We start from the raw sequence: 27,577 nt of genomic DNA on the forward strand, positions 1-27,577 counted from the left end.
AAAAAAAAAAAAAAAAAAAAGAAAGAAAAGTTCCATGGAGGAATGTGGTAGCAATGGAACAGCACCGTGGAGGATGAATGATAATCCAACAGCAGTGAAGAGAGGGATGCTGGAGTAGAGATTTGTGCCTAAGGCAGACAGTGTGATGGGCGTTCAAGGGGTTGCAAGTAGCCTGATTTGTGGCACAAAGTATGTGCAACTTGGTTAGAGCTGCAGAGACTGGGAGGGTTTTGAAACCCAGCCAGACTGAGAAATTTGTTCTCAAGCCAGGCAATGAGAGCCACTGAAAATTTAGAGCAATGAAGGTTCAGATTTAATTAACATTGATTGATTGAGTGCCTCCATTTTACAGATTAGGCAAGTGAGGTTAAATGACTTGCCCAAGTTGCGGGGATTGAAAGTGGCAGAGCTGGAATTCTATCGCAGTCCCTTGACTCTAAGATCAATACGCCCAGCACACCACAGCCGCTCCTTTGGCAGATTCACCAAGCAGCGGCGAAGGCTGAAGGCACGGAGAGAGACTGAAGCCCGGGATCCCGGAAGAGAGGAAATGAGAGACGTACCCTTTACACTCATTCATCAAATCACTGCCACAAATAAAGCAACCTCAAACACAAGGCAATCCTCCATTTTCCCAGCAAGAAGATCCAAAAAGATCTGACCGAGAATAGAAACTGACTGAATGTGATGGAAGGAGATGCATTTTGAAGCAAATATTAAGTAAGCCGGTCTTGTTAAAGCCTAAATTTTAAGGGGTACAAAAATATAGTTAGATAGAAGGCATAAGGTCTAGTATTTGATGGTACAGTAGGGGAATTATAGTTAACATAATTTATTGTGTATTTTAAAATAGCTAGAAGAAAAGAATTGTAATGTTCCCAATAGAAAGAAAACATAAATGTTTGAAGTGACAAATATCCAAATTACCCTGATTTCACACAGGGGTGGGAAACCTGTGGCCTTCTGGATCCATGAGTGCAGCCTTTTGACCGAATCCAAATTTTATAGAATAAATCCTTTTAATAAAGGGATTTGTTCTGTGAAAGTTTGGATTCGGTAGAGGGGCCGCACTTGGGGATCTGAGGGCCGCATTGTAGCCTTGAGGCTGCAGGTTCCCCACTAGGGCAAGTGCTATGATCGGATTTGCATTTTAGAAAGAGAATTTTGTCAGCAGTGTGGAGCCCGGATTAGAGGCAAAGAGGGAGGCAGAGAAGTGAGAAGATGTCTACAGAAAACCAAGAGATTTGGTGGCCTGGGCTGAGGTGGTGGTTGTGAGAGGAAAAGACGGATATAAGAGGCATTTGGAAAGTGTATGACACAAGATTCAATAACACGGGGGAAGGGACAGTCAAGGGTCACTCCAGAGTTTCTGTTTGAAGCAGTTATGTATACAGTGGGTCATTGAGTGTCGGATGCAAGGCACGTTGATGAGGACAAATTTACAAAGCTAGGAAATTGAAGTGGTTTCAGGAAAGGAGAGATAAAGGCAAAAGAATAGGAGAGAAAGGGTGTGACAGCAACATAAAAACAGAAGAGTCAGGAGGAGTAGCTGGTCAGGAGGAGTAGCTGCATTGAGGGAGGCTTGAATTTCAACTTTGTCTTGAGAATTAATCATGTGGTACCATCAGAAAGATTGTCTTTCTTGTTTTGATTATTCCAGGAGGAGCAAGAAAACATGGTAATTACCAGTCTGTAATTTCCTGTCAGGAAAAGCTAAATCTTCTTCAAAATGAACAGACTATTTCATTGACATAGAAAAAATGAACATAATGAAAACAATCTTCCTTTGAAGACAAGAATAAACAATGTCACTTTCTGTAATCACTTCCATCTCAGCTGTTGTCGCCAAAGAACATCTCCACTCAAGTGTTTAAAGCATCAAACACCCAGTGCCCAACCAGAACTCTGGATTCTCTTTCCCGAACCTGCTCTTCCTCCCATCTTCTCTCTCAGTAAGTGACTCTATCAACCGGCCAATTGCTTGAACCAAAAATCTAGGAGTCATCTTTGATTTCCTCATCTGCTCTCTGTACCAATTCCAGGTCAAGAAACCAAGAAACCAAGAAACCAACCTCTAAAATGTATCTCAATTCATCTACTTCTAAAAACAGTAGGCAGAGGGACCTTTTAAAAATACAAACTCTAACTCCCTGCCACGACCCGTGAAGCCCTCCTGATCTGGCCTCTGCCTCACTCTCCCATCCCACCCCCCACCCCAGCCCCTCTCTCCCTCGGCCCCTGCCACACTCGGAGCCTCCACACTTGTCCTTCCTGTTCCTGGACTCCTTTCTGCCCAGGTCTTTGCACAACTGGCTCCTTCTTGTCACTCGGGTCTCAGCTCACATGTTCCCTGTGCAGAGAGGCCTGTTCTGATCACCCACCCTCTGCTGAGGTAGATGCCACCCAGGGGAGTGAGAGCTGGGCTGGAGCCATTTGGACTCCTGCCCCAGAAGTCAGATTGGGAGGGTGACGGGCTTCAGCAGAGGGAGTTTGGATGGGGTGGACCACTGGAGCCCAGGGCAGAGCAGGGAACGGTCACTGTATCACCCTGTCACAGGAGTTATAGCCGGAGAGGTCCAGCAGGGGAGTTTATCAGGACACAAAAAAATGTCCAGGCAAAAAACCAAAGAAGCAAATACACAAGAATGTTAAGTATCAGAGGACCCTGAGAACTGGCAGCAAGCATTTAACTGCCAAGTGAGAACTCTTGGCTCCCTTTCTCTCATCCTCTGGCAAACTCCAAATTGGAGGAAAGAGAGGAGGTGAGCAAAGAAGGATTAGGAGTGATCACACCTCCTTCCTGACAGCAGGTTGTCCAGCTCCTACAGGCCCTAACCAGGGACAGTGGAGGAGAGAAATCTTACCCTTGAGTGAAGACTGACATGCTGATTGATTTCCAGGACTTGCCATTCTAATTTCTGAATTGAGACCATGTTTATGACTTTCAGTAACTGCAGGGATTTCTGTTAACCAAGAGTTTCTAGAAACATCCCAGGGATGCTGGAGATGGCAGGGGGAAACTTCCCTTTTAGAATACATTCTAAAAGGACAGTTAGAGACAAAAATAAAGGTTATTGTGATCATGTCCCATGAGCTGTGCTTGAGCTGTGTATCCAAGTAGCTCAGCTGGGAGCTGAGCCAGGATCTGTCTGAATCCCTGGCCCTGGGCTGAGGCTGGGAAAGTGACCAAGGCATCAGTGTGAATGAAGTGTAGGCTCACCAGGGTCTCATTCATTCTGTCTTTTTTGCTCAGAAGATTTTCTTTGTCTCAAAAATTAGCCTTGATTTTGCTCAAGAATTAGCAGGTGAATAGTCTCTATTCTTCCTCTTTCAAGGATCTCAAACAAAGCTGTTTTAGAAGGATGTCTTCTTTAAAGAGATTTAATTTTCTGTGCCCACTCAACTGACGTATTTAGATATACATATTTACCTGAGTCTTTTCTGGGTTTGCAGGAGGTGTTGCCGGCCTGGGTATTCTCCCTGCCTGGAGAACATTGCACATTTGAAGCCAGGTTCTAGAAGATGTATCCGTACAAAAGAAAAATGTAAAGCCCCAAATCCATTGCCCTACAACTCCTCACACAAGACTCCTTTATATCCAAAGTCATTTCTCACTTGCTAGTTACCAATTTGGGGAAAGTCACCCTCCAGAGAGTCTGCAAATGAAAGGCCTGTCAAGTTTAAAGATACAACAAAGTCCCCAGAGTTTACACCAAGGAAAGTTTTCTTTCTCTGCATTGTCCTGAGTCTATGCTTCTGCCCAGAGCAAGGTACATGCTTTCCGGGAAGATTTCTTGAAGATGTTTACTTTCCTCATCACAGGGGGGCCTGCGGTACCTTTTGTATTAGATAAAAAGCATTTATCTTGAAAAAATGTTCATGTTGTTGTGCATAAGAACAAAGTGCTTAAATAAAGAGCCAGCCCTTGGTATTTTTACCCATAACAGCTGAATTTTATATACCAGACCTTGCCCACGTCCTAGAAATTTCAGGACTGGCTCAGTGCAACAGTAAAAAAAAACAAAAAAACAACCTTGTGTTTATCTTCATAGGCTAGGTACTGTACTAAGTGTTTTAGTGTATTTCCTTACTTAATCCTCCCAATAGCATGAGATGCTGTGAGCCCCATTTTACAAATGGCCAAACAGGAGCATGGAGAAGTTAAATGACTTGCCCATGAAGGGACAGGTGAGCCTGGACCAGCCCCAAATCCCCTGAGAGCTCACCGGCCCTCTCCGGTCTCTGCTAGCCCTGTCGTCTTCTCTCTCTGGCCTTCTCCAGTTACCCAAATGGCCCTCTGAGACTCGAGCTCGGCCCAATCTTAGGCTCCATCACATTGCCCTGCAATGGCTTAGGCTCCCAGCCACGCCGGCCGTCCTGCCATGGAGGCGTGTGTGCTGGGGAAGCCCCTGACTCGCAGGCAGGACGCCCTCACTTCAATCCCTGCACCGTCACTGAGTAGCTCAGTGGACTGTATATAGATACTTCCACAAGTGTAAAACGGGACTAATCACATTCTCCTTACCTAATTCCCAGGCAGTATCACCTATGTAAAAGGCCTTCGTTAAAAAAAAAAAAAAAAAGAATCTAAACAACTCTACATACAAATTTAAGGTTCCAGTAAAGATTCTCTATAACCACCCAGGTATGTTTGAAATTAATGACTTTATTGACACAAACTTTGCGATGAAAAGTGTTATCCTAATAGGATAGTAAGAATCAGTTTCTGTCTTATACATACATGAAAAAATTGCCAGATGAATTTTCAGTAACATGGTTTAACTTCTGGTCACTGTCTCAGTGAAATCCAGGTTGCTCTGGGGAGGGCCAGATCCTGTGCCCTTGGCACTTCCTTCTCCCCCAGAAGTGGGAAACTGTTTCTATATAAAACAGAGACACCTTTTTAAGGTGATAAATTCCATACAACATGCAGCAGTGAACTGATGCAGAAACAAAGCTGTAAAGAGAAGCCAGGGCCGGTACCTGGCAAAGGAACACCCCGCACTAAACAACGCACATACCCTGGGAGAAAGAGCCCTTGAACTTGCAGGATCATTGCCAACCACTAGCAGATGGAGGCTCCTGCTGAGTAATGCCAGTGGGGGCATAGGTGTCACAGGTTTTGCTTTTATTTTATTTTATTATATTAAAAATATTCTTTAGAACATTAAGTTCCCCAAAAGCCCTTTCTAAAGGAATCACAAAATGATAAAAGTTTAGGAAAACTGTAGTTATGTGTAGGGTAAAGGCTTATCCAGTGATTAGGAGAACACCTAGTTTAAGATAAACCTTCCCTAAATATAAAAGTGAGATTCCACTGCAGAGCAATTCGCAAAACACGCTGTACCCTGGGGTCTAAGTCAGTCTCCTAGTTATAAAGTCACTGTTAGATTCAGGATATAGAATCATGACTGACCAGACTTCAAACCCCTCAACATCTGCATAGTACCTGACACAGGATGGGCATTTATTGTTTAATGAATGTACAATCCACCCATGGAAGGAAGAAAGGAAGGAATGGGGGAAGGAAAGAAGTCAGGAAGGAAAGAGGTAGGGAGGGAAGGAAGGAAGAAAAAAGACAGTAATCACTTGTGTTGGAGGAATAACAGAGTTGGCAGATAAGGAGGTTGCATATCTGGCTTTCAATCTGCGTGTCAGTTCTCTGGACTACGTTGTATAAACGCACACCATCAGGCTGCCTATTTCTGCCAAACATGGAGTTTATTGGTATAGTTTGGTACAACTTTAGTCCTACCTTGCCCAATCCTAGGCATGTGAACAGTCCTTTAAAAATCAAGTTATATTATTTTGGAAGAAAATACTTCCAGTTGAACATGTTTAAAGAAATGCTAGAAAATTATTCCTATTAAAACATCCTTTTTCTGTGTCAGCTACCTAATTTTTAATGCAGTACACATCAATCTAATGTCAATGTGAATACACATTGACCGGGTACTGGCTTACTAAAGTGATTTCATCACAGGTGCCAAAATGACATAGTCCTCAGGCTGTGTACAGTCAGGCCAAGGGCAAGCTGTGTGCGCTGCCACACGTCCCTGGTTATCTCCCTCTCGCAAGCAGTGTCCAGTCTTCGATTGACAATTGCAAATGACCCAAGTGGAGAGGGAGAACACTCAGGAAGACAAGCACAGGGAACTGGAAAGCTATGAAAAACTGCAAGATCTGGCTGAGCCTTGAGGGACATCCTAGTTTGGCCACAAGGATGGTGACATTATGGTCTGGAGGCCAACATGGGTGCCAGCTTGGAGGACTTTCCAGGCAGATAAGGAGCAGGTGTGACTGTATCACAGAGACCTCCCAAAGACATGCCATGGGTGTGGCAGAGTTAGTGCGTGAGGAACTGGATCTGATCTCATCCAAGATCTAAGAAAACAAGGATAACAGGGAGTTTCCCTGTTTCTTGACTTCTTGTATATCTGCGTTTAGGTTTGGGCAAAAGCCAGCTTTTCGGTGAACACGGTAAGTTTTAGGATGGTGGTATTTAGAAAGAAAAAAGGGGCCTAGCACTCTGGGAGGCTGAGGCGGGCGGATTGTTTGAGCTCAGGGAGTTCGAAACCAGCCTGAGCAAGAGCGAGACCCCGTCTCTACTAAAAAAAAAATATAAAGAAATTAATCGGACAACTAAAAATATATAGAAAAAATTAGCCGGTCATGGTGGCGCATGCCTGTAGTCCCAGCTACTCGGGAGGCTGAGGCAGGAGGATCGCTTGAGCCCAGGAGTTTGAGGTTGCTGTGAGCTAGGATGACGCCACGGCGCTCACTCTAGCCCAGGCAACACAGTGAGACGCTGTCTCAAAAAAAAAAAAAAAAAAAAAAGAAAAAAGGAAAGAATAAGCATGCCTGAAACCGAACACACTTTTGCAGCCAGGAGAGCTTAGTGCTAGGGTGTGGATCTTTCATCCAGGAGCTCCACTTCTGCTTTTCTCTGCCTCGTAAACTGATCTGTAGCATTAGCTCTTTTACACCAGACCCTGTTACGGGAGTTGCAAAGAGGCAAACTGAACTGCATGTCTGCAGTTTATTAGCATACGTGAGCACTGTGCCAATATATTTACGTGATAAACAGGAAGCTCAGAAGGTCCCAACAACTCAGGCAGCTGTTTGCTGCCAGGTAAGACAGTCTCTCAGGGCACTCAGCAGCGTTCAAGTTCAGCAAGGGGCATCCGCTTCCTCAAGCTTCCTTGATAGGATCCAGGATTGTGAAGGGCAACAAAGAAGTCTGTCCACTTTCTATTTGGACACTCTGCTAGTTGACACAGTTCTTTGTGATTCTTCGACTTTTGTTCATCTGTCGAATGCTGTCATTAATGGTGACTTCTTTTGCAGACATTCTCTTAGTATCTCTTTTAGCCTGTCGGAAAGTTTAAAACAGTGTATTGAGTTACTAGGAAATAGCCAAAGGTCCTCGAATTTGCATTAATCTCTTGAGGTTGTTGCACTCACACACACACACACAAACACTCACACACACACAGAGGCAGGAAGAATGACCCACAAGAACATATACACATAAACTCTGTTCCAGAGGTTTCTCTAATGGATCTCTAAAACCAACCCAACACAGAGCCTGGCTTAAAACATTATCAAATGAATGAATGAATTATTAAAGCTAAGGTCCATCAAAGAGTAATGTGAAAAGTTTCATAGTTGGCTTTAGCAGAGTGGTTAAGAGTTTGAGCTTGGAGTCAGATAGACTTTGGTTCAAATACTGGCATACAATTTGACTATGGGCAAGTTTTTTCTAACCTCTTCAATGCTCGTTTATAAAATGGGGAATAATAATACTAACTACCTCATAATGTTATTTTAAGAATTAAATAAAGTAATGCCTGTCACTAACCAAAAATGAAAAAAAAAGCACTTAAAAAGGGAAGCCTATCCACTTCTAAGTGATGATAAACCAATGATAAAGGTCCAGGATTAATATTAAATATTAAAGCATATGTACCCAGTCCCCAAATAGAAAACAACTTTAACTCGTGAGGGGCGATCTCACACCGCTTCCACTCAAGGACTGTGCGCTGGGAATGAGCACAAGGTGAGCCCTGTGGTCGTGTACACCAGTGGCTGGACTGCCCATACTCACTGCAGGGAGAACAGTCAGCCAACAGCCTCCAGTTGTCCCTTCAATGTGGCCTCAGCGGCAGAGAGCCAAGTCACCCGAGCTCGTGCCCCTCCTGAGGCGGTAAATGGAGGGGCATAAGGCAGGGCCATCTGGGCCCCAAACAGGTCAGTTCCCCCAAGCGGTTTAGCTCCAGAGCGCCCCCTGGGGCGGGCGCTGCGGCTGTTGTCAGCCCGCATCGTGGCTCAGCTTCTCCCTCCGCCCTCTCCTGCTACGGTGGCTTTCCACAGGTGTTGACCCCAAGGGCACTTCCTGCCAAACAGCCCGTAAAATGACATCTCTCAGTCCGCTTCCTGGAAACAGAGTCCGTCTCAGGTCCCGCGGGAGCGACCCTCATGGTGTGAGCACCTTCCCGTGCTGGGTGTCGGGAGGTGCTTATTTTTCATACGCCATGGCCCCCGAACACACGCCAGCTACTTCCGCTGCCGCGCACCCAAAGAAATGGTGGATTCTGGCACCACTGGAGAAAAACAAATTGTTCTGCTGTATTTGTTAACAGTTGCTCTGTAGGTTTCTAATATGTCACATAAATCCTGTGTGCCGGTGTAGCTGCTGGCGAAGCCCGTCTCCATATGCCCTGGACTCTGAGTGTTGGCTGCTAACTGCTCACACAGCAACCTGCTTTGGAGAATTGCCCTCATCTGATTGGAGCCACCTCCCCCAGGGATGCCAATAGGTTACACCCTAATTCCCGGAGAGGCCCATAGCCAATGACTGATTGTTAGGGGAACAAAAGTCTGGCCCTTTTGCCTCAAGGGACTATAAATCTATGATACCAGGCGTGCTCCGGAGCTCCCTGTGGGATCAGGCCGAGGCCAGACTACAGCTGTTCAGCTGAGTTCACATATTGGCTGGACTCGGTCCCCCGCCCTGCCCTGCCTCCTCCACTACCGTGCAGGTTTCACCTGAGACTACATTTTCAATACTTCCAAAGGAATACTCATCTCAGGCTCTGCTTCTGGGGAACCTGACCTAAGATAATACTTTATGGGTGATTTGAGGAATGTCCAAGGATAATTTTGACTCTATGCTCATCTATTGATTTCATGAAATAGGATTTCATTGTTTTCTCCTTGGGTTCCCAGTGCTCAGAGCAGTTCTGAGACAGAGCAGGCTCTCAATTTAACTTTGGTGGAATGAATGGGTGAATGGATGAATAAGCACACTGCATTTGTCAGTGGACTCTTGCTTTAACGACCAGTAAGCAACACCGCTTAGGGTTCAGTCTTACACTCAGATCTTCCGAGCCTGAACTGGCACCAGGGCTGGCAAAGATTTGTAGGAGTTTATTTTTTTCCCGAAAGCAGAGAGCTCACAGAATCTCACAACCTTCAAACTAGACATCTCTGGTTATCCATCTACAACCAACTCCTCTTGTCCTTGAAGGCATTTTTCCTAAGAGTAGTTACTTCATCTTCCCACTTCACATTGGACTTCCTTATGCATGCTAATCTCACACACACACACACACACACACACACACACACACACACACACGATGAAAAAAGTCAACGATTCTGTTTCCTGAAGTGTGGCCACTGTGAGGCCAGTTCCATCTGACTTCCATCCTGGGTGTTATTACATAAAAGCTGAGGACTGAGGCAGGGGAGAGAGACACAGAGGCCATCTTTGACGTGAGCCAGGTTGACGGCAGCATGCCCCTCAAAGTGGCGGGAAGTGGCAGAACTTTCCAGAATAGAAATGTAAACTTTCCAGACTGCAGAAATGCTTTTCTTCAGAAAAGATTGTTGGCAAGATGTCACAAAAGGTTATTAAAGATGACACACTGTTCTCTATTCCAGTCTGCATTTCTAAGCTTAAAAATCTAAGTGAAAATTCAGTAGTTGGATTTCCAAGCTCATTAAGTAAAGAGTCAAAGGCTACAAAATTCCTGGAATAGTCACAGAATATATATGATTGTAATCCCAGTCACAATGTGGCAATTTCTTAAATCTCTGTATCACAAGCCTGCACAATGAAAATGTTCAGAGCACAAGCTTTGGGGCCAGACAGACCTGGATTAGAGCAAGCCTTTACCACCAGGTAGCTGTAACAAGACATGCTGCTTTAACCTTTTGAGTCTCAGTTCCATTACCTGAAAATGGGAAAATAATGCCTGCGTTTTCGTTTTGTTTTTGTTTTCATTTTTTTTTTTTTTTGGTAGAATTAAGTATAACACATAGCATTGATAAGGTGACCAACTTTTCTCCCTGTTTATCCAGGACTGATACATTTTGAAACTAAAAATCTCACATCCGGGAAACCTCCTCAGGCCCTGGCAAACCTGGATGATTAGTCACCCCAATTATAGCTATTAGCATCAATTTTATTTGCCAAAAGATGATGTCAGTCAAACACAGAAAACTGAAATCTAAAACCTCATTCTAGTGAAACTGTGACTACTGCTACTTCTAAATAGCAACAAAAACAATAACTCTAAAAGGTATGATTATGGATACAGCACAAACCAGAGTTTTATACTCCAGTTATGGGTGCAGAAGATTCCAAACCATAAACAAATCCACTTTCAAATAATTACATTGCATTAAATTTATCAAATTAAACAATTTATTAATAGAATGACAGTGTAAATTAAACAATTAGAACAACAGTGCATTATCTTGGAAACATTTTATAAAAGAGAAGCTTTTGAATCTAACACATTAACCAAAAGGCACCCCACCCCTTTGACAGCTGTGAGAATATTCAGGAGGTTTGGAAGTTGCTGCAATTCAGTTACAACTTGGAAACCTTAGATTCCAAGCCCAAATGAGAAAGAGAAAAAGAAGATGAGAAAGAAAACTAAAGTGTCAGATATTTTCTCTAGAAGTTCCGAGAAGTGAGTTTCTTTGCCCTCCTGTGAGGAAAGAGCTATGTGAATACAAAGAACAATTACACCATTTTGTCCCTCAGGGGCTGTGACACTTTATACAACATAGATATTTTCCCCTCTGATGTGATTTTCATCTAGCGAGACCTTTTAACACCCCACTCCCTTTTTTTAATGACAGGAAAAGAAAATGTGTCCCTATTGCAATTACTAGCTTTAAAAAAATCTTAATGGTTCCCAATCCGATGATGAGAGAAGCCTATTTGGCACTTTTTTCTTATGCAGCTGTCTGTGAATTCAATCCTTCCTCTACTTCTAATATTCTTGTTTTGTGAGTTTTATCACCATCAACTCTTGTTAATGGGCCACCTCTTGTTTCTCACCTAGTTTCACAGCTTTTCTATTCTTTCCTTGCCTCATTTTGATTTCTGCAGTTTTATTACCCTGTGAATCATAGATTTTAGTCCTTTTGGTACTGCCTCTTAATTAAAAATAATGCATTGGCTGCCATTTCTCAAGGGTAACCAGATTGTCTGTGATAACTTCTTGGCAGTCTCCAACCCAGATGGACTTGTTTCTCTTGGGGTTCAGAAGTCAATGATCCAGCCTGTTCCCCATGGAGGTGGGGACAGCCTGGCTGCTCCACAGAGATCTGTATTCAAGACTGCAGCTACATTTTGCTTAGCCTTTTCTCACTTTCCCCCAACATGGAAACAGAGAGATGTGCTTGGCTTTGCTTGGTACAAATATATCTGTACCTGACATGGGATTGTATAAACCTTTTCACAGTTCTTTGCAGACAACAAAGAAAAGCAAAGCTTACTGAGATCATGATTTATGAGACACCAAGTTTTCTGTATAATTAGTATTTTTTCATTATAAAAGCAATACATAATTATGATAAAAAGAAATTCACGGAGTAGAGAAGGCCACACTGAAAAGTAACACTTTCTTCCTGGCTCCTGGCTTTTGATGCCTTCCCCACAGGCAATCACAGCTAATAATTTCTTAGGGAGCTTTGCAGGGGTTTTCTGATCCTGTATAAGCATGGGGTCCTGTTAGTCTCTCTCCCTATACTCTTTACTTCCTGGCCTTTAACTACAGTTTCAACTGTACATTTATCTGTTTGTTTACTTATTTTCTACTTTCTCCTTAGATTACAAACTTCAAGAAGATAGGGACCTAGTCTATTTTGTTCACTGCAGTATCCCCAGAATCTAACTTAGTGCCTATCGCATAACAGACACTCAGTAAATAATTTGATGATGAATACATGTGTGAAGATAAGTCTAAAGACAGAAAGAAAGAGAGAGAAAAATCCCTGGGAACAGAAATTGTTTGCATTGTCCTGCCTAAATGTTCTAGAATTTCCCTGCAGGATGTCAATCATGTTCATGATTGATTGTTCCTTGCACCATCCCTGAGAGACAGGTGGGAAGGTTACTGTGGTCACTTTCCCAATGAGGCAGCTGAAATCACTCAGGCTAATGCAATTTGCCCAAGGCCAATGCCAATACAGGTGGTGAGTCAAATGAAAGATGGTGGCCCCAGGTCCTGCATCCAGCCTCCCACAACTCTACCGAAGCTCACTCTAAAGTCTCCACTGTGTTTCAAGTAATGGCAAGGAAGAACATGGGGTTTGGAGATGGACAGACCTGGGTTTGAATTCTAACACAGCCAAATCACTACTCCCTGGGCCATGTTGGCTGAATACCTGGTTTCTGAGCCTCTATTTTCCCAAGTGGGGAATGATACCTCTTACCTTTTGGAGTTGTGAGAGTTAAAGATGATGTTATATATAGTGTGCCTGGCACATAGTGGGACTCAAAAAATGTTAGTTTCCTCCTCTCCTCCTTCCCTGAAGATTAAAGACCAGAGCTTTGTCAGCTGCAACTCAACTCATTTGACTTCTTTTCAGTCAGGTCCCACTAAAGGGAGAAAGACAATAACAAACCTCTAGTTCCAAAATTTCATGAATTTATTTTCTGGGGCCTTGTGAATTTTTATGGCATCAGTGCAAGGTCAGTCAGGGAACATTCTATCTTAGCAACTCCACCAAGGGCCAGTTGCTAGCCTGGGAAGGCAATGCCGGACCATGCTTCAGGCAAAACTCTCAAGAATCCTCCAAGCCTGGAGCAAATCCTGTGCAGACCACCGTCCTATGCCCCATTCTCACTTAGACTCACTCAGCCTAGGGGTTCTACCAAGTGCCAAAAGGGGTTGTTGCTTTTCAACTTGAATCTCAGATAGAAGATCAAACATTAGGAAGGCAGCAGAACCTGCTTTAGAAAAGCAGTTGAGAAAACAGTCACCCTATTACAGTGGTGCAGAGCCAGGATGGGTGGGGTCCTAGCCACGGGAAACCTTTTCTAAGCTGAGCCAATTATGAGACTATTTCATTCAATCAACACATAGTTATTGAGCACCTGTCAGGTGCATGGCCCTGAAGTGGGCTCAGGGGTCAAGGGAAGAATATAAAGAAGAAGGAGGGCTCTGCCCTGAGAGTCTTTTAACTAAACTGGTTTTCCGGCAGACCTTTAAATAAATAGTGAATTTTGCAAATCTCTACAACAGGCAGCAGCCCATAAATAGGTGCACATCCCTATACTGCTAAATACTTTCCTTTTTCCCAATCTTGAGCTAGTGAGTGCACCAAAGTGCTTCTTCTCTCTTTTATTTCAAAATATTAAGGGGGTACAAATTTTTTGTTACATGGATACCTTGTATAATGTTTAAGTAGGGGCTTTTAGTGTGCCCGTCACCAGAAGTGTGTTCCCTGTACCCAATAGGTAAACAAAGTACCCTTCTAACAGCTTTCCCTCTCTTTGGTTTTGTCCAGTGGTTTCTTTTGTTCTCTGCCACTATTTAATGTCTTGTTTTTGTTTTTCTAGGAGCGATTCATATTTGCTTTCCAAACGCTTCCCTGATATGTCTCATGGTACTGTTGTCCAGGAGAAATTGTGGGCTGGTCCTATCCTGCTTTCTTGATTGGGTCTCCCATCTCTGTGGGGCTTCCCTGTCTTTCCTAGACTGGGCCAGACACTGGGGTTGGGGGAGGGCAGAAGGTAGAAGCTCCTTAGCTGAGATCAGTCCATCGGCTAATTCCTTTAGCACGGTCTGGTCACTTTGCCAAGAATAATAAAGCAACTTGAAAATACGCAGCTGCTGAAGGCATGAAGGCCCCTTGGGAGGCCAGCCATATATTTGGAGCTTTTTGTCTGCATAGAATTATATCCACATATACATTTCTACTGTAGCCGAATACTTGAGGAAGTAGTTTAGAAGGGAAAAAAACAAGAGACCTAACCCCAAGGACATGGCACATTCGGTTCGAGAGTGAATGTTTGGAGGCAGCCCAGAGTTCCTGAACAACAGATGGGCAGGAGGAGACCTGCCTCTCGTGCCGCTTGTGGAGCTCAGGCCGGGAGCTGGGCGGAGGAGACTGAGCCAGTGATTTATCAGACCCTGCAGAGTCAATAAGGCCCCAAATGACCAAGGAAATCAAGGTGCAATAAAGAAAGAGCAAGAGCTCCCCACAGAGACAGTCAGATCCAATTTGTGAAAGATCATCTTTGCCACAGTGTTTTTGCCAGTTAGCACCTATTAACACTAGGCATAAGGCAGGGGCCAGAGGGAATTGAAAAAAAAAAGGAAGATGGTTTGTTTATGAAGCTATGAAGTGGAGAAAGGCCCAGAACATGAGCTGTTGCTGCTCACAGTCATTAGTGACATTAGGTGCCCCCCACCCACCCTCCAGAAAGCGCTTTGAGCTGTGGGGCGGCATCTGTGTTAGATGGAGTAGTTACTACCCCCTAGTGACTTTCTTGTTCCTTCCTAGCACCATTTCTGGACTATAAATGCTTTGCTTATTTATTCTATATTATCTGACTCCCCACCCTCACCCCCATTACAACTGGCAGCGGCCTCAGAGCAAAAGCCATGTCCGCCTTTTCCACTCCTGGATCCCTGGCACTAGAACGGCGCCTGGCACCTCGACAGCACTCTGTGAACACCTGACAAATGAATCTTAAGAGTAGTTATAGGAACTGATGAGGAAATTTTCCAGGCCTAAGGATTGCCTTAAACACACAGATTTGTTTTGTAAATCTGAACGGAAAACGGCAGTTAGGCATGTGGCAGAGCCTGCTTCACGAAATGGGGTCTTCTGGAGAAGGAAAGCTTTAGAAAAATGCCAAAGAGCGATGCACAAAGGGAAGGCTGTGAAATGCTTCTAGGTCATCTTGGGGGTACAAAGGAAGACCAGAAAAAGCAAGTGGATGCTGAGTTTTGGCCCAGAGTATAAGAGACAAACTGGGAAGACACAGTATATCAAAGGCCCCGGAGGAGATAGGAAGAAAACTATTTTCTTTGGGCAGATTCTAGGCAGTTGAGAGGCTGCCTGAGTGTTGGTATGAGATAGCTCTGCTGACAGAAGCTTTAATCAGAGGCAAACTTTCCTTGTAAACTTACACTTAGACACTATAGATGGAAAATCTTTGAGGGACTGTTGAGGACTCAAGATTTGAAGACCACTGATAAACTTCAGCAATTGTCTGAACACTGAAAACTGAAGTTATCTGCTCCCTGGTCTTATTTTGGAAATAGTTACAACACAGCCATGTTTATTGAACTGCAAAAACAAAAGCTACTGGGATTGCTTATGGATGTGATCATCCGCTCAGTGGTGTCGTGTTGGTCAGGTGTGTGTGGTCATCACTCCCCTGTGACACAGTTTCTACGACTGCTGGAGCCCTGTGGAGGCTGGCTGTGCCCAGTCCCATCTCAGCTGTCCCACGAGCTCCTAGACTGTGTGTGCAGTGTGGGTGTGTGCTTTCTTTAGCTCTGTCTGAGTCTCAATTCTCGTCTGTAACCTGGAGACCACAATATCAACATTGTAGAGTTATTGTGAGGATTAAGCGAGATAATATAACAAAAGTGTTTAGTGAGCTATGTTGTACTTAGAACACACACAATTGTTGCTATTACAGGCCTCAGGAAGACAGACTAAGCACAGCTTACTGATTTTAGATTTTTGTATCCCATAGCTGGAACTCATCCACTGCTGGTGAGAATGTAAAGTGGTATAACCACTTTGGAAAACTATCTGTCAACATCTAAAGTCAAATATATCACTATCCTATGACCCAGCAACTCTACTCCTAGATATATAACCAAAAGAAGGGAATGAATGTCTGCCAAGGGACACACACAAGAATGTTAACAGCTATATTGTTCACAATAGCCCCAAACTGGAAACAACCCAAATATCCATCCAGTAAAATGGTTAAATTGTGGTGAATTCATATAATGAAATATACGTAACAATGAAAATGAGAACATTATCCCAACTCACAACAACGTGGATGATTTTCACAAGGATAATGCTGAGCAAAAGAAGCCACACACAAAAAGGCACACACTATATTATTCCATTTATAAAGGTCTCAAAAATAAACTACATTGATCTACAATATTAGCAGTCAGAAGCGTGGTTGCATTGTAGAGGAGGGATGGTGGCTGGGAAGAGTGCACAGGGGACTTATGGGTGGGTGATAATGTTCTACGCTTTTACCTACACGATGGTTCCATGGGTGTGTCAGCTCATTAAAATTCATTGAACTTATGACTTTTGCATTTTTCTGTATGCATGTTATTTGTGGTAGACTGCACTATTGCTCCTCATTCTTTGCTCTCTCTCCACTTTGGACAGAGTATGCCTCTCTGCTTCATGTTGGGCTTGTTCATTGACTTGCTTTGACCAATAGGACATTAGTAGGTATGGTGTGAGCAGAGACATGACCTGTGTTCAAGCAGTCTGGCTCTGCCCTCTGTAGTTTCTGCCATAGTTGTGAGAAGAATATACCTATGAGAGCTCTGCTCTCTTGGCCTGATTCCCAGAATAATGCACATGAAATAGACCGAGCTAGAGCCAAAGTCAGGCCTGGCCTATTTCAGCTGCAGTTGACCGTGAGAGGGGAAAACAGTTGGTTAAGCCACTGAACATTGATGTGCTTTGTTATGCAGCATGATTGAGGCGATAGTTGATTAATACATAATTCTTCTCAAACAAGTACTTTAAGATCTCATGCTCCACCTTTCTGACGGCAACCTTTTTCAATTTAAAGTTACTGACAATTATCTCCAGCACTTATGTGGCCTTACTCGTGTCACACAACCAAATGAGTCTCAGTTTCCTTGTGTATAAAATGGGGGTGATGCTTACTTCACAATGCTCTTAGAGGGACTTAATGAGCCAGTAAACCTAAAATTACTTTCTGAGCTGCAAAACACAATTTTAAAGTGATGAACAATGGTGACAGGAAATGAGGTGGGGAAACAAGTGCGTGCATCACGCCATCCACCAGGAGAGCTGCGTCCTCCCTACCGCGGCCCATCTTGGTTCAAAGGGTGGGGCACACCTGTGGGGAGGACACTAGAGGACAAATGTTGGAGCCTGCACTAAAGCAGTCACCAAGCTCTGCACACAGTTCTGTGAGGCCCAGATGGCCCTGGGACACAGCAACGAGTAGACAACCAGGACCCACAATGCAGGAAGGTCACCACTACCCTCCCATCTACCCACCTCTTACCTTTGTGTCTGCAGGGCCACTGCTAGTGTCTCATTTAAGTGGTTATGGTGCCGTGTGCCTAACTTTCCCCTCTTAATCCTTCCTGCCATTCTTAAGTATGCCACAGGGAGCAGGCCCACCTGTTCACTCATGTCGGTATTATGGCCATTGTGTGGATAAGGAACCTGGGATTCTGAGAGATTAAGTGATTTCTGTAAGGTCCTTAGTTATGAGCTTTAGAGCTGAATTTGCAACAGGTTTTCTGGCCATAGCTTAGAAAGGCAACTTATTGATGTGAGCAAGAATTCCATCATTAGATAATGAGTTATATCCTCAGAAAACACATGGCATTGGCCCAAAGAGACAGACGGGACCAGTAAGTTTTGACGGAGGAGACTGGAGAAAAAGGGTTTGGAGGGCAGGGTAAGTGGTAGACTTTGAAGGGGCTGGGGCACAGGGCAGGTGAGGAAGTTGAAGGGAAGATCTGAGCAAGAGAAAGCGACTACAGACTCCTGAGCCCGGCTTTCTGAGAGCATTCGTTCAGGGCTTTGCCCTCCTGCACCATGGGAGAAGCTAAGGGCAGCAGGATGAACACTTCCTAACAATAGTTCTAGGAGAAAAGAAAGGATCACAGCCAGGTGTGGGAACACCACCGCCCTGCCCCCTTTCCAACAGCAATGGTCTAGGATGATGCTGTCACCATATTCTGCTATGAAAGCCACCCTTGGGGACCCTTCCAGTGCCCACCTGGTTGGAGGGTCTGAGACAAAATGCCAGGCTTGTCTCCTACCACGCTGGTCTCTCTCCTTCTTCTGCCTACTCCCTACTCGGCCAAGCCCTGCGAGTGGCCGGCTGCCTGGCTTAAGACTGCTTCCTCTAAACAGCACAGTCCTCACACCAAGACAGTAGGTGCTGCCACAGAAAAGGAGATCCTTCAACAAAGCTGTACTTAAGCAAACACACATTTCTTTTAGAGTACAAATATCAAGGACCTATTTCCCCTGCTTCAACAAAATACGGCAACCCTCAGGCAGGGGAAAGGCTGGAGTTGGGGTAGGGTTTGCAGCAATTTTTATATAGCAGGGTGGAGAATTTCCATTGCCAAGGTGGGCCATCCTGTTCGGAACACAGCCTCTGGGTGGCTCTGCCCTGAAGCAACCCCCTTCGCGCCCCCCATTCTCTAGTCCTCAGCCTATTCTGTGGCTGGGACCTTACCTCTGTGGTCTGAAGGCCATTCTGTTTCTGGGTCAGAGGGCCTGAGCTGAGATTCTGGGGATTTTGGCACTGGGTCCCACAGTTCGTCTTCTTCTCTGGGTTGGATATTCCACCTGGGGCTGTAGATGGGGGCACACCATTGGAGGACAGTCCATCTTCCAGCACACCTGGGGAAGGTAAACGGGGAGGTTACCTCTGCTCCAGAGGCTGGCACATGGCAGTTGCTGCAAACAATCTCAAGATTGTAGAGAAAAAGATAGTCAAAAAGAAAGAACGAATGTTATCAGAAATCCCAACATGCATAGCTACCCTTTTCTATGAGAACATGTGTGCTTTTTCCAAAAGTTAGATTTTAAAATAATTTTGTAACCTCAAATTTTCACTTAATGATACCTTGATGACATGTTTCCATGCCATTAAATATTCTGCCATATTGTTTTTCACACACGTCTGCTGCGTATGGATATGTCACCATTTATTTAACTAATCCCATCTGATCGGATACTTGTTTCCACCTTTCCATAATAAATGTTACTGTGATGAAACTCCTTGTAGTTAAAGTTTTATTTTTAGTTACTTCCTGGGGATAAGTACCTAGAAGTGGGATTACTAGCTTGAAGGTTACACAGAGAGTTTTGCATCATTCCACCTCAAAGTGTAGGGCTGAACATGTGTGCCTCACAGAGCAAGTGCCAAGAAATGACAGAAAGAGGTTTAAATAGCCTCACTTAAACGGAAGGGCAGGACTACACTGAGGAATTAATGAAGGATGAAAGTATCTCACTGGAAGGAGGAAAGGTGGCCCAGGAAGCAGGAAGGGGAGTGCCAAGTGGGATGCAAGAAGCAGGCAGAGCCTCTGCTATAGCCACAGGCAGGCCAGGAGCTGCCCAACCAGATGGGGCCACACGGCAATGATGGGGAAGTCTGTGAGGGGTGTGTCTCAGAGGCTGGGGACGCCTGAGAGAAAGAGGAAACCCAGGCCCAGAAGACTGGCTTTCTGAAAATAGTGCCAAGAGTCAGGCCAATAGTAGTCACTCCCTCTAGGCCTTCTCAGCTAGGTGCAGGTGACATTCAAGGAGGAAATTTCAGTTACGAAAATCAGTACAAAACCAAGAACAAGCAAACATTTGGGGAAGGCCAACACCATTAAAGAGAAACAACTAACTTTCTGTTAGAGACCCCAAAGGAAATGGAATTAGTATGGTATACAGAAGAGAATTTTAGATAAGTGCAACCAGTCTGCTCAGAAAAATGAAGGAAGATAATATAACCACAAACTGAGGACAAGAGTGACTCAAAAAGTTTCAGAGATATTCAAAATAATAATCTTAACTGTTGAGGTGAGAGAGAAAAAAAAAACCTCAATAGAGAAGCTGAATAGCAGGATAGACATCGTTGAAGAGCAATTTACTGAGCTGAAAGGGCAAGCTAAGGAATTCTCCTGGAAAGTAGCACGAGATAGTGAGTGAGTGTATAGAAAACATATTAGGAAACATAGAATAGAAATCTAGAAATTAAACCTTGATCTGACAAGAGTTTTAGAAGGAGAGGCTAGAGAAGATTGAGGGGAAGCAATATTCACAGAAATAATACAAAAGGATTTCTCAGAACTGAAGAAACAGGTGAAACCCTAACTTGACATAGCCTACCAAATACTTCGCAGGATAATTATCCTAGTGAAATTTCAGAACATCAATGACAACAAGAACAGCCCCAGAAGAGAAAAAAATCCAAGACTGAGACTGACAACTTTTCATCAGCAACCAATGAAAGAAGACTATGGAACAATGTCTTCTAGATTTCAAAGGATATCATATTTTCCAGTCTTTTGCAAGATATTCCCAAATGTAGCTCTATAAATCTTTCTCCTTATTGCCTTTCTGCCACCAGTAGGCAAAACAGCAGTATTCCCTAAACCTCACAAATACTGAATATTCTTGTTGCTCATCTCTGCCAATTTAGCATGCAAAATAAAGTATCTCATTGCTTGGATTTATGCTTTTTGATTTACTAGAAATATTATATTATTTATATGCCTATTGGCTAATTGCGTAGGTTTTTAAAAAAATTGTCATTTGTTTCTGCTTTTTGGGGGTGTTCGCCTGGGCTTGCTTTTAATCAAACTTAAGGAAAATAAACAAAATCCTTCCCCTGGGTGTTGAGAAATGACTTGCCATGAGGCAGGCACCGGAAGCACAGTGTGCTTGACGTATTGGGGGCTGGCAGAGTGGTTGGCCGAGCAGGGCTGATGACGCCGCAGCTCCCAGCTGAGGAGACAGTGGTCCACAGGACACCTAGCCACACGTCGCCCATCTGCTCTGCCAAATGCTCTCACTGTGACCGTGGGATAGAAATCAAAATTAGAAACACTGGAAGTCACAGCAGAAAATGCATGGTCCAGAGCTTCCTGACTGGCAGGCTTCAGCATATTGGGGTGCTCTGGGTGGATTCTAGGTGAAATTCCTTTGCAGGGCTTGCCCCAAATCTCTGTGGCCCCCTTCCTCTGCCAGCCACAGCCTGTTTCTTTCTCTTCTCATTCCCTTACCCTTCATCCTGCCTCAAAAGGGGCCTGAAACGCATGTGTATGGGCACCCCAGCACACACATCTCATCTCTGCCGCTGTCCTCCCTGCAAACAGCGTGGGCCCAGGGCAGTGAGCACCTGGAGAATGGGTCAGGAGAAGAGACCCATGAAGACCCTGGAAGCAGGATTAGTGTGATTTGGACTTGGTGGGATTTAGATTACATTCTAGAGTCCCGGCACCTACAGAAAAGTCTAGAACACAGCTACTCAATGTGGCCCAGGGACCAAACTGTTGTCACTGGTCTGCTGTGGGATAAGTAAAAAAAACTGAGTGCAAGCATTTAGAAATTTCTATAGCAACTTGACATTGCCAGAACACCCAAGAGCAAACTTGTCTGGTTGACCTTCTCTGATTAAACAGGGTATAGACTACTTTGGGTGCTGTCAAGCTCATGTGGTGAGTCACAGGGGGTGTGAGCTGGGTATTAGTCACACACAGCAGGACCATGTATTTGTCTGTGATGTATTGGGGGGTGGAAAAGCCACTAGTCCTGAGGGAGGGCTAAGGCTTTGGTAGGTATGTCCCTTTGGCCCCTGGATAACTCAGGCCCTGTGGGAAAGGGTGGGGCTGACAAGGTAGGAGGGGCAGAGGCCTTTAAAGCACAAGACTGAGGCAGAGACCCCACTGAGGCTAGACAAATCCCGAAACTACATCTTTGCCCAGCTCTTTCTGCTGCCCCCTCCTGCTTCTCTCCCTCCTTCCCTCACATGTGGTTCCTCCCAGAAGTGTCCCCAGGAGTCACTTGTGCAAAATCCCCATCTCAGGCTCTGTTTCTAAGGAACCAAACCTAAGACAGCATATATACCCTGCTTGCTGGATACACTTCCTCCGCCCCTCCAGATTCACACTTTCCTTCTCTCCACCCTGCTCTGTGTCCCGGGAGACTGACCCGAATGCACCTGTCAACAGGCTCCCTTGCCCCCCGGCTTCTGGTTGGGTTTGGCCAGTGGGAGGCACTAGCGGTGGAGGGGAGGATCTGCAGTGGCACACTGAGCCAGGTCTTAATTCCCCGTGCTCCCTCCAGGCAGGCAGTCATGGGTAGACTGTGTCCTCTACACGCTCCTCCCCAAGAAGAGGATACAGAAGCAAGAAAACCCAAGAGGTTGTACAGTTAAGTCGCCTGATCACTTCAGGGAGAGCTCAGGGAAGTGGTGGAAACAGAAGACAGATGGCAGGTTGTTGAGTAGAGAGGTGCTGTATCAGTCAGGGTTCTTAGCTGTAAGCAACAGACACGGACTGGAGAATTCAAGTTACAAAGGGATTTATTAAGAGATCTAGGAAGCTCACAGAATTTCTGGGAAGGCTGGAGCTTGGGCATGGAGGCCACTGAGGGATAACTTTCCAAATCCCCCCATAGAGCTTGTCCCACCAACCCCGAGACCCCAGAAACTGCCCTGGGCACTGCTGCCACACTTATAATAAAGAATTATTGTTGTTTTTCTGAGATTCAGGTTTAATTGGGCATTCTGAATTTTATCTGGCAGCCCTACTGGGCATCAAGTGCCCCAGACTGGGGGGACAGTGTTGTGAAGGCTGCATTTTCCTAGACCAGGGGCTCCATCTGCATGTCTACTCCACACCATTCCTCTCAAGCCTGGGAGATGGCAGAATTACCCTTATTTTGCAGGAGAAGAAACTGAAGTTTAACGCAGGTTCTATATGTTTCAAACCTTATGGTATTGGCAAGTATTTCCATTGAGGAAAAACTTCCAAGTAAACAGTTCTCAAATTTTAGTGTGACCCACCTGGGGTGTCTGTTAAAATGTGGATCCTACATTCATTCCCCCAGAACTTCTGATTCACAAGAGGCCCAGGAATATTCATTTTAACAAGTTCCCTCCACCCCACTCCACCCCAGGGACTTGAGACAGGGGATTCTTAAGACCGTGGAGGCTCATAGTATTTTCAAGGTTCATCACTGTTGTAACATGTATCAGTACTTCATGTACACACAAATACATACAGATCTATCTATCTATACATATGTATATCTGATATAGAAATCAACACAGGTGCTAGTTTTGAGGGTTGCATACAAAATGCTCATCTATATTTTTTCCACAGTGAATTCTGTAGCAGTAAATTAAGAGACAATTTGAGTGCCCCTCGAGTATGTCTTTTTGACACCCTTCACAAAATTTTCATTCCACCCAGGAGACAAGCCAAACTGCTGACTTTGTCAAAAGATGGGAAACAGCTGTGTCCAAAGCTTGCTGATGAATTGCAACCAATGACTTCTTGCTAAAGCTCCTTGCTATTTTGGAAATGGAGCCGGGCAGGAGGGCAGAGTATGGAAATGTAAAACTGTAGCTGGATGCCATGGGGAGAGCAGGCCAAGGGGCAGTTTCTCCTTAGCTTGAGCACCTGGCTTTCCTTGGTGAAGGTGATCACCAAGAGTCTGTCCAAAATCATCAGAAACAACCTGCAAGTCATTCCCTCAATGGCAGAAAACCAAAGTATAAGACATTAGCAATCTATCTGGGAAGAATCTCCTAAAGTCACATCAGATGAAACTGGTTCATCAAACACTCTCTGGGCTCAGGTCCTGAACATATGGCTGATGATAATTTTGTCTGAACTGAGGTATAAATTAAATAAATTGTGATTAACGAGCCACTTACTGAGAATTTGTCTTATCTTTCAAAATGGGAGGGTGTCTGTCATTTCTTCAGTCTGATGAGTAACCATTGACCACATACCATGTATAATATGATATATGATCTTTTGCGTGGCTAATATAAAATCATTCTTAGAAAATACTGAGCAACCCTTACATTTATGGTCAGTTGATTTTGGACAAGGGTGCCAAGACAATTCAATGGAGAAAGAATAGTTTTTCAACAAATGTGCTGGGACAACTGAATATCTACGTGAAGGAGTACATATACACCATCTACAAAAATAAAGTCAAAAGGATCAAAGATCTAAATGTAAGATCTGAAACTATAAAACACTGAAAAGAAAACATAGGTGTAAATCTTCATGACCTTGGATTAGGTAATGGTTTCTTAGAAATGATCCCAAAAACATAAGCAACAACAACAACAACAAGTAAATAAAATGGTCATCTTCAAAACTAAAACTTTTGTGCTTCGAAGAATGCCATGAAGAAAGTGAAATGACAATCCACAGAATGGGAGAAATTTTTGCAAATTATATATCTGATAAGAACGCTTACTCTCAAAGAGCTCTTACCACTCAATCATAAAAGAGTCAAATAACCCAATTAAAATATGGGCAAAGGATCTGAATAGACATTTATCCATAGAAGATATGTAAATGGCCACAAACACAGGAAAGACACTCAGCATAATTAGCTATAAGGTACATGTATATCAAAACTCACAAGGAGGTACTACTTCACACTAAGGAGGATGGCTAGTGAGTGCTGGGGAACATGTGGAGAATTTGGAACCCTCATTCACTGCTGGTGGGAATGAGATGGTGCAGGTGCTTTCAGCCTGACAATTCCTCAAAAGGTTAGACATAGAGTTACCATGATCCAGAAATTCCACTTGTGGGTATACAGCCAAGGGAAATGAAAACCTATATCCACACAAAAACTTCAACACGAATGGTCATAGAAGCATTACTTATAATAGCCAAAAAGTAAAAGAAACCCAAATATCCATCAGTTGATGAATGGATAAATAAAATATGGTATATATAAACAATAGAATATTATTGGGCAATACAAAAAAATGAAGTACTGATACATGCTACAACAGTGATGAACCTTGAAAATACTATGCTAAGTGACAGAAACCAGTTACAGATGGAATCATACACATACTGTATGATTCCACTTATATGAAATATTCAAAATAGGCAATTCTACAGGTAGAAAAGCAGATCAGTGGTTGTCTAGGGCTGAGGGTATGGAGGAAAATGAGGGTGACTATTCATAGATATGAAGTTTCTTTTTGATGCGATGAAAATGTTCTAAAATTGACTGCAGGGATGGCCGTACAACTCTGAGATGAAAAAAAATCATGAATTGTATGCTTAACATGCATCAATTGTATGGTATGTGAATTATAGCTCAACAAAGCTGTTATTTTTAAAGTGGCGAGCAACACATTTCAGAATGTTGTATTGACCAAAGAAAATAAAGCAGCACGTTTGGACTTGAACAGCAACGGGTGGGGAGAGAGATTGACTGGTGGATTTCCACAGTCCTTAAGGACAACGGTAGCACGAGCGACAGTCCCCAAAGGACATGGGTCCCGACCGAGAGGGCCCTGGAACACCACTGTTCCCTGAGATGAACCACCAGCCTGTCACATCTGTCCTTGGCCATGGGGTTTGGAGGTGGAGACGGCTCCTCCGTGGTACCCAGCAGCATGCAAGAAAGACACCTGCTGAGAACTACAGCTGGAACTGAGAGGACAGCACACAGAGGCAAGGAGAGTCCTGTTTGTCTTTGGTGAAATAGACCTGGATTCTTCTCTCTCCAGAGAGACTCCCAGGAGACAACAAACAAGCTAATAAACTGGGGAACAGCCAAAAGGAAAAGTCACAATCTTACTTTTCTTCTCCCTACTGCTACCCTTGGGATCTGTCAGTGTTCTCCAGGGCTTACTTACTTCTCTCTCTCCCTTTGATCCTCTCAGTGATACCTTCCTTCCCTGAAGCTTCATCCATGCTCCAAGAGCACCACAGAGCAGATTGGTCAGGACAGTTTAAGGTGACACCCCTAAACTGCTCCAAAGGTGCCTGGCACCATACTAGACTTGATGGCCTGCAATTTAGACTCTTTTTCTTAGTCACTTAAATTTTTCTTTAGGAAAAGATTCTTCTAAAGCAATTTTCCTCCCTACTATAATCTGAATGTTGGGGTCCCCCCAAAATTCGTATGTATAAATTTAACCCCCAATGCAATAGTATTAAGAGGTGAGGCCTCTGGAAGGTGATTAAGTCATGAGGATTTCTCCCTTATGAACAGGATTAATGTCCTTATGAAAGAGGTTGAATGGAGCTTCTTGACTCTCCCGCCATGTGAAGATACAGCAAGAGCTACCATCTTTGGAGCAGAGACCTAGCCCTCGTCAGATGCTGAATCTCCTGGTGCCTTGATCTTGGACTTCCAGCCTTCATAATTGTAAGCAATAAACTTCCATTGCTTATAAATTACCCAGTCTAAGGTACTTGTTATAGCAGGCCAAACAGACTAAGACACTCCTTGTTTTCCTTGTTCAATCACTTTTGGGGTTGTTAGCCCTTTAGGGAAGTGGCAGTTAGTTTCTCGCTGTTGTTTTGTTTTGTTTTTTTAACTCCTTGACGTTTTCTGAGCTTACTACAAACAGCTTCTTCATTAGGCTCTTTCCACACCAGCTGCAGCTGGCACTAAATTATTCTCTGAGGTGGACATTAGAAATCAGATGACATATCTTTATTAGAGCTAAGCAATATATTTGAGTCAATCAAAATTAGGAGAATTTGATCAATTGAATTGTTTTAATTCTTGTAATTTTTAAACCACCCAAAGCAATCAATCAATTCTCTGGCATCTCTTGGGTGCTCACTTTGTGCGTAGCACTGTGCTGTTATGATAATAAAACATTTACTTACCTGAATCCTTTATGCTCCTGTAATTTAACTGGGAACTTATGGATTACGTAAGAATTACTGAAAAGTAGAGCCATGCAAAATTTAAATATATATCGTTTCTTACCCATCGGAGTAACAAAAGTTAAAAAGTGATAATATTAAATGTTGAAAGGGTATGGGATAATGGGTTCTCTCGTACACTGTTGGTGGGAGTGCAAACAGAACTATCCTGAAGGGCATTTGGCAGAATCTATTCAAGTTTAAACTGTGCGCCATTATGACTCAGCGACTTCTGTCCTCAGTATCTACTTTAGAAAACCCCTGACCACTGCACAAAGAGCCTTGTTGAGGATGTTCCTTCTTCCCCTGTAATAGTGAAAAATGTAATCCACAGTCATTCATTGGCTGTATAATTACTAAAATAAATTATATACCTATACTATGGAATTCTATACAATTAAAAGTATGAAGTAGATTTACATAAATAGAAGCTTAATATATAATATAATAATGAATGGAAAAGCAAGTAGAGCATAAATGTGCACAAATGGCAGCTTTGATGTTGAAAAAACTATGTTACATACTATGTTATTATGATGTTTTTGTACAGGAATACGTACACACACATATTCGTGTGTGTGTGAACACAGAAAAGGGTCTGTTGGGATGTCTAACAAACAGATAAC

General features: G+C 43.7%; 1 protein-coding gene across 1 annotated transcript in view; it reads right to left on the reverse strand.

Moving 5' to 3' along the window:
* Window positions 1-7,025: 7,025 nt before the first annotated feature.
* Window positions 7,026-27,577, reverse strand: part of BAALC (brain and acute leukemia, cytoplasmic) — a 66,613-nt gene continuing 46,061 nt past the window's right edge. Inside the window, exons 2-3 of the mRNA XM_012643579.1 lie at window positions 18,758-18,924; window positions 7,026-7,372 (exon numbers count right to left, since the gene is read on the reverse strand). Coding sequence (XP_012499033.1) covers window positions 7,268-7,372; window positions 18,758-18,924 — 272 coding nt within the window. The 3' untranslated portion in view covers window positions 7,026-7,267. The remainder of the gene's footprint in view (window positions 7,373-18,757; window positions 18,925-27,577) is intronic.

The sequence above is a fragment of the Propithecus coquereli genome, unplaced genomic scaffold (genome assembly GCF_000956105.1).
Source record: "Propithecus coquereli isolate 6110/MARCELLA unplaced genomic scaffold, Pcoq_1.0 Scaffold2, whole genome shotgun sequence".
Taxonomy (NCBI): Eukaryota; Metazoa; Chordata; class Mammalia; order Primates; family Indriidae; genus Propithecus; species Propithecus coquereli.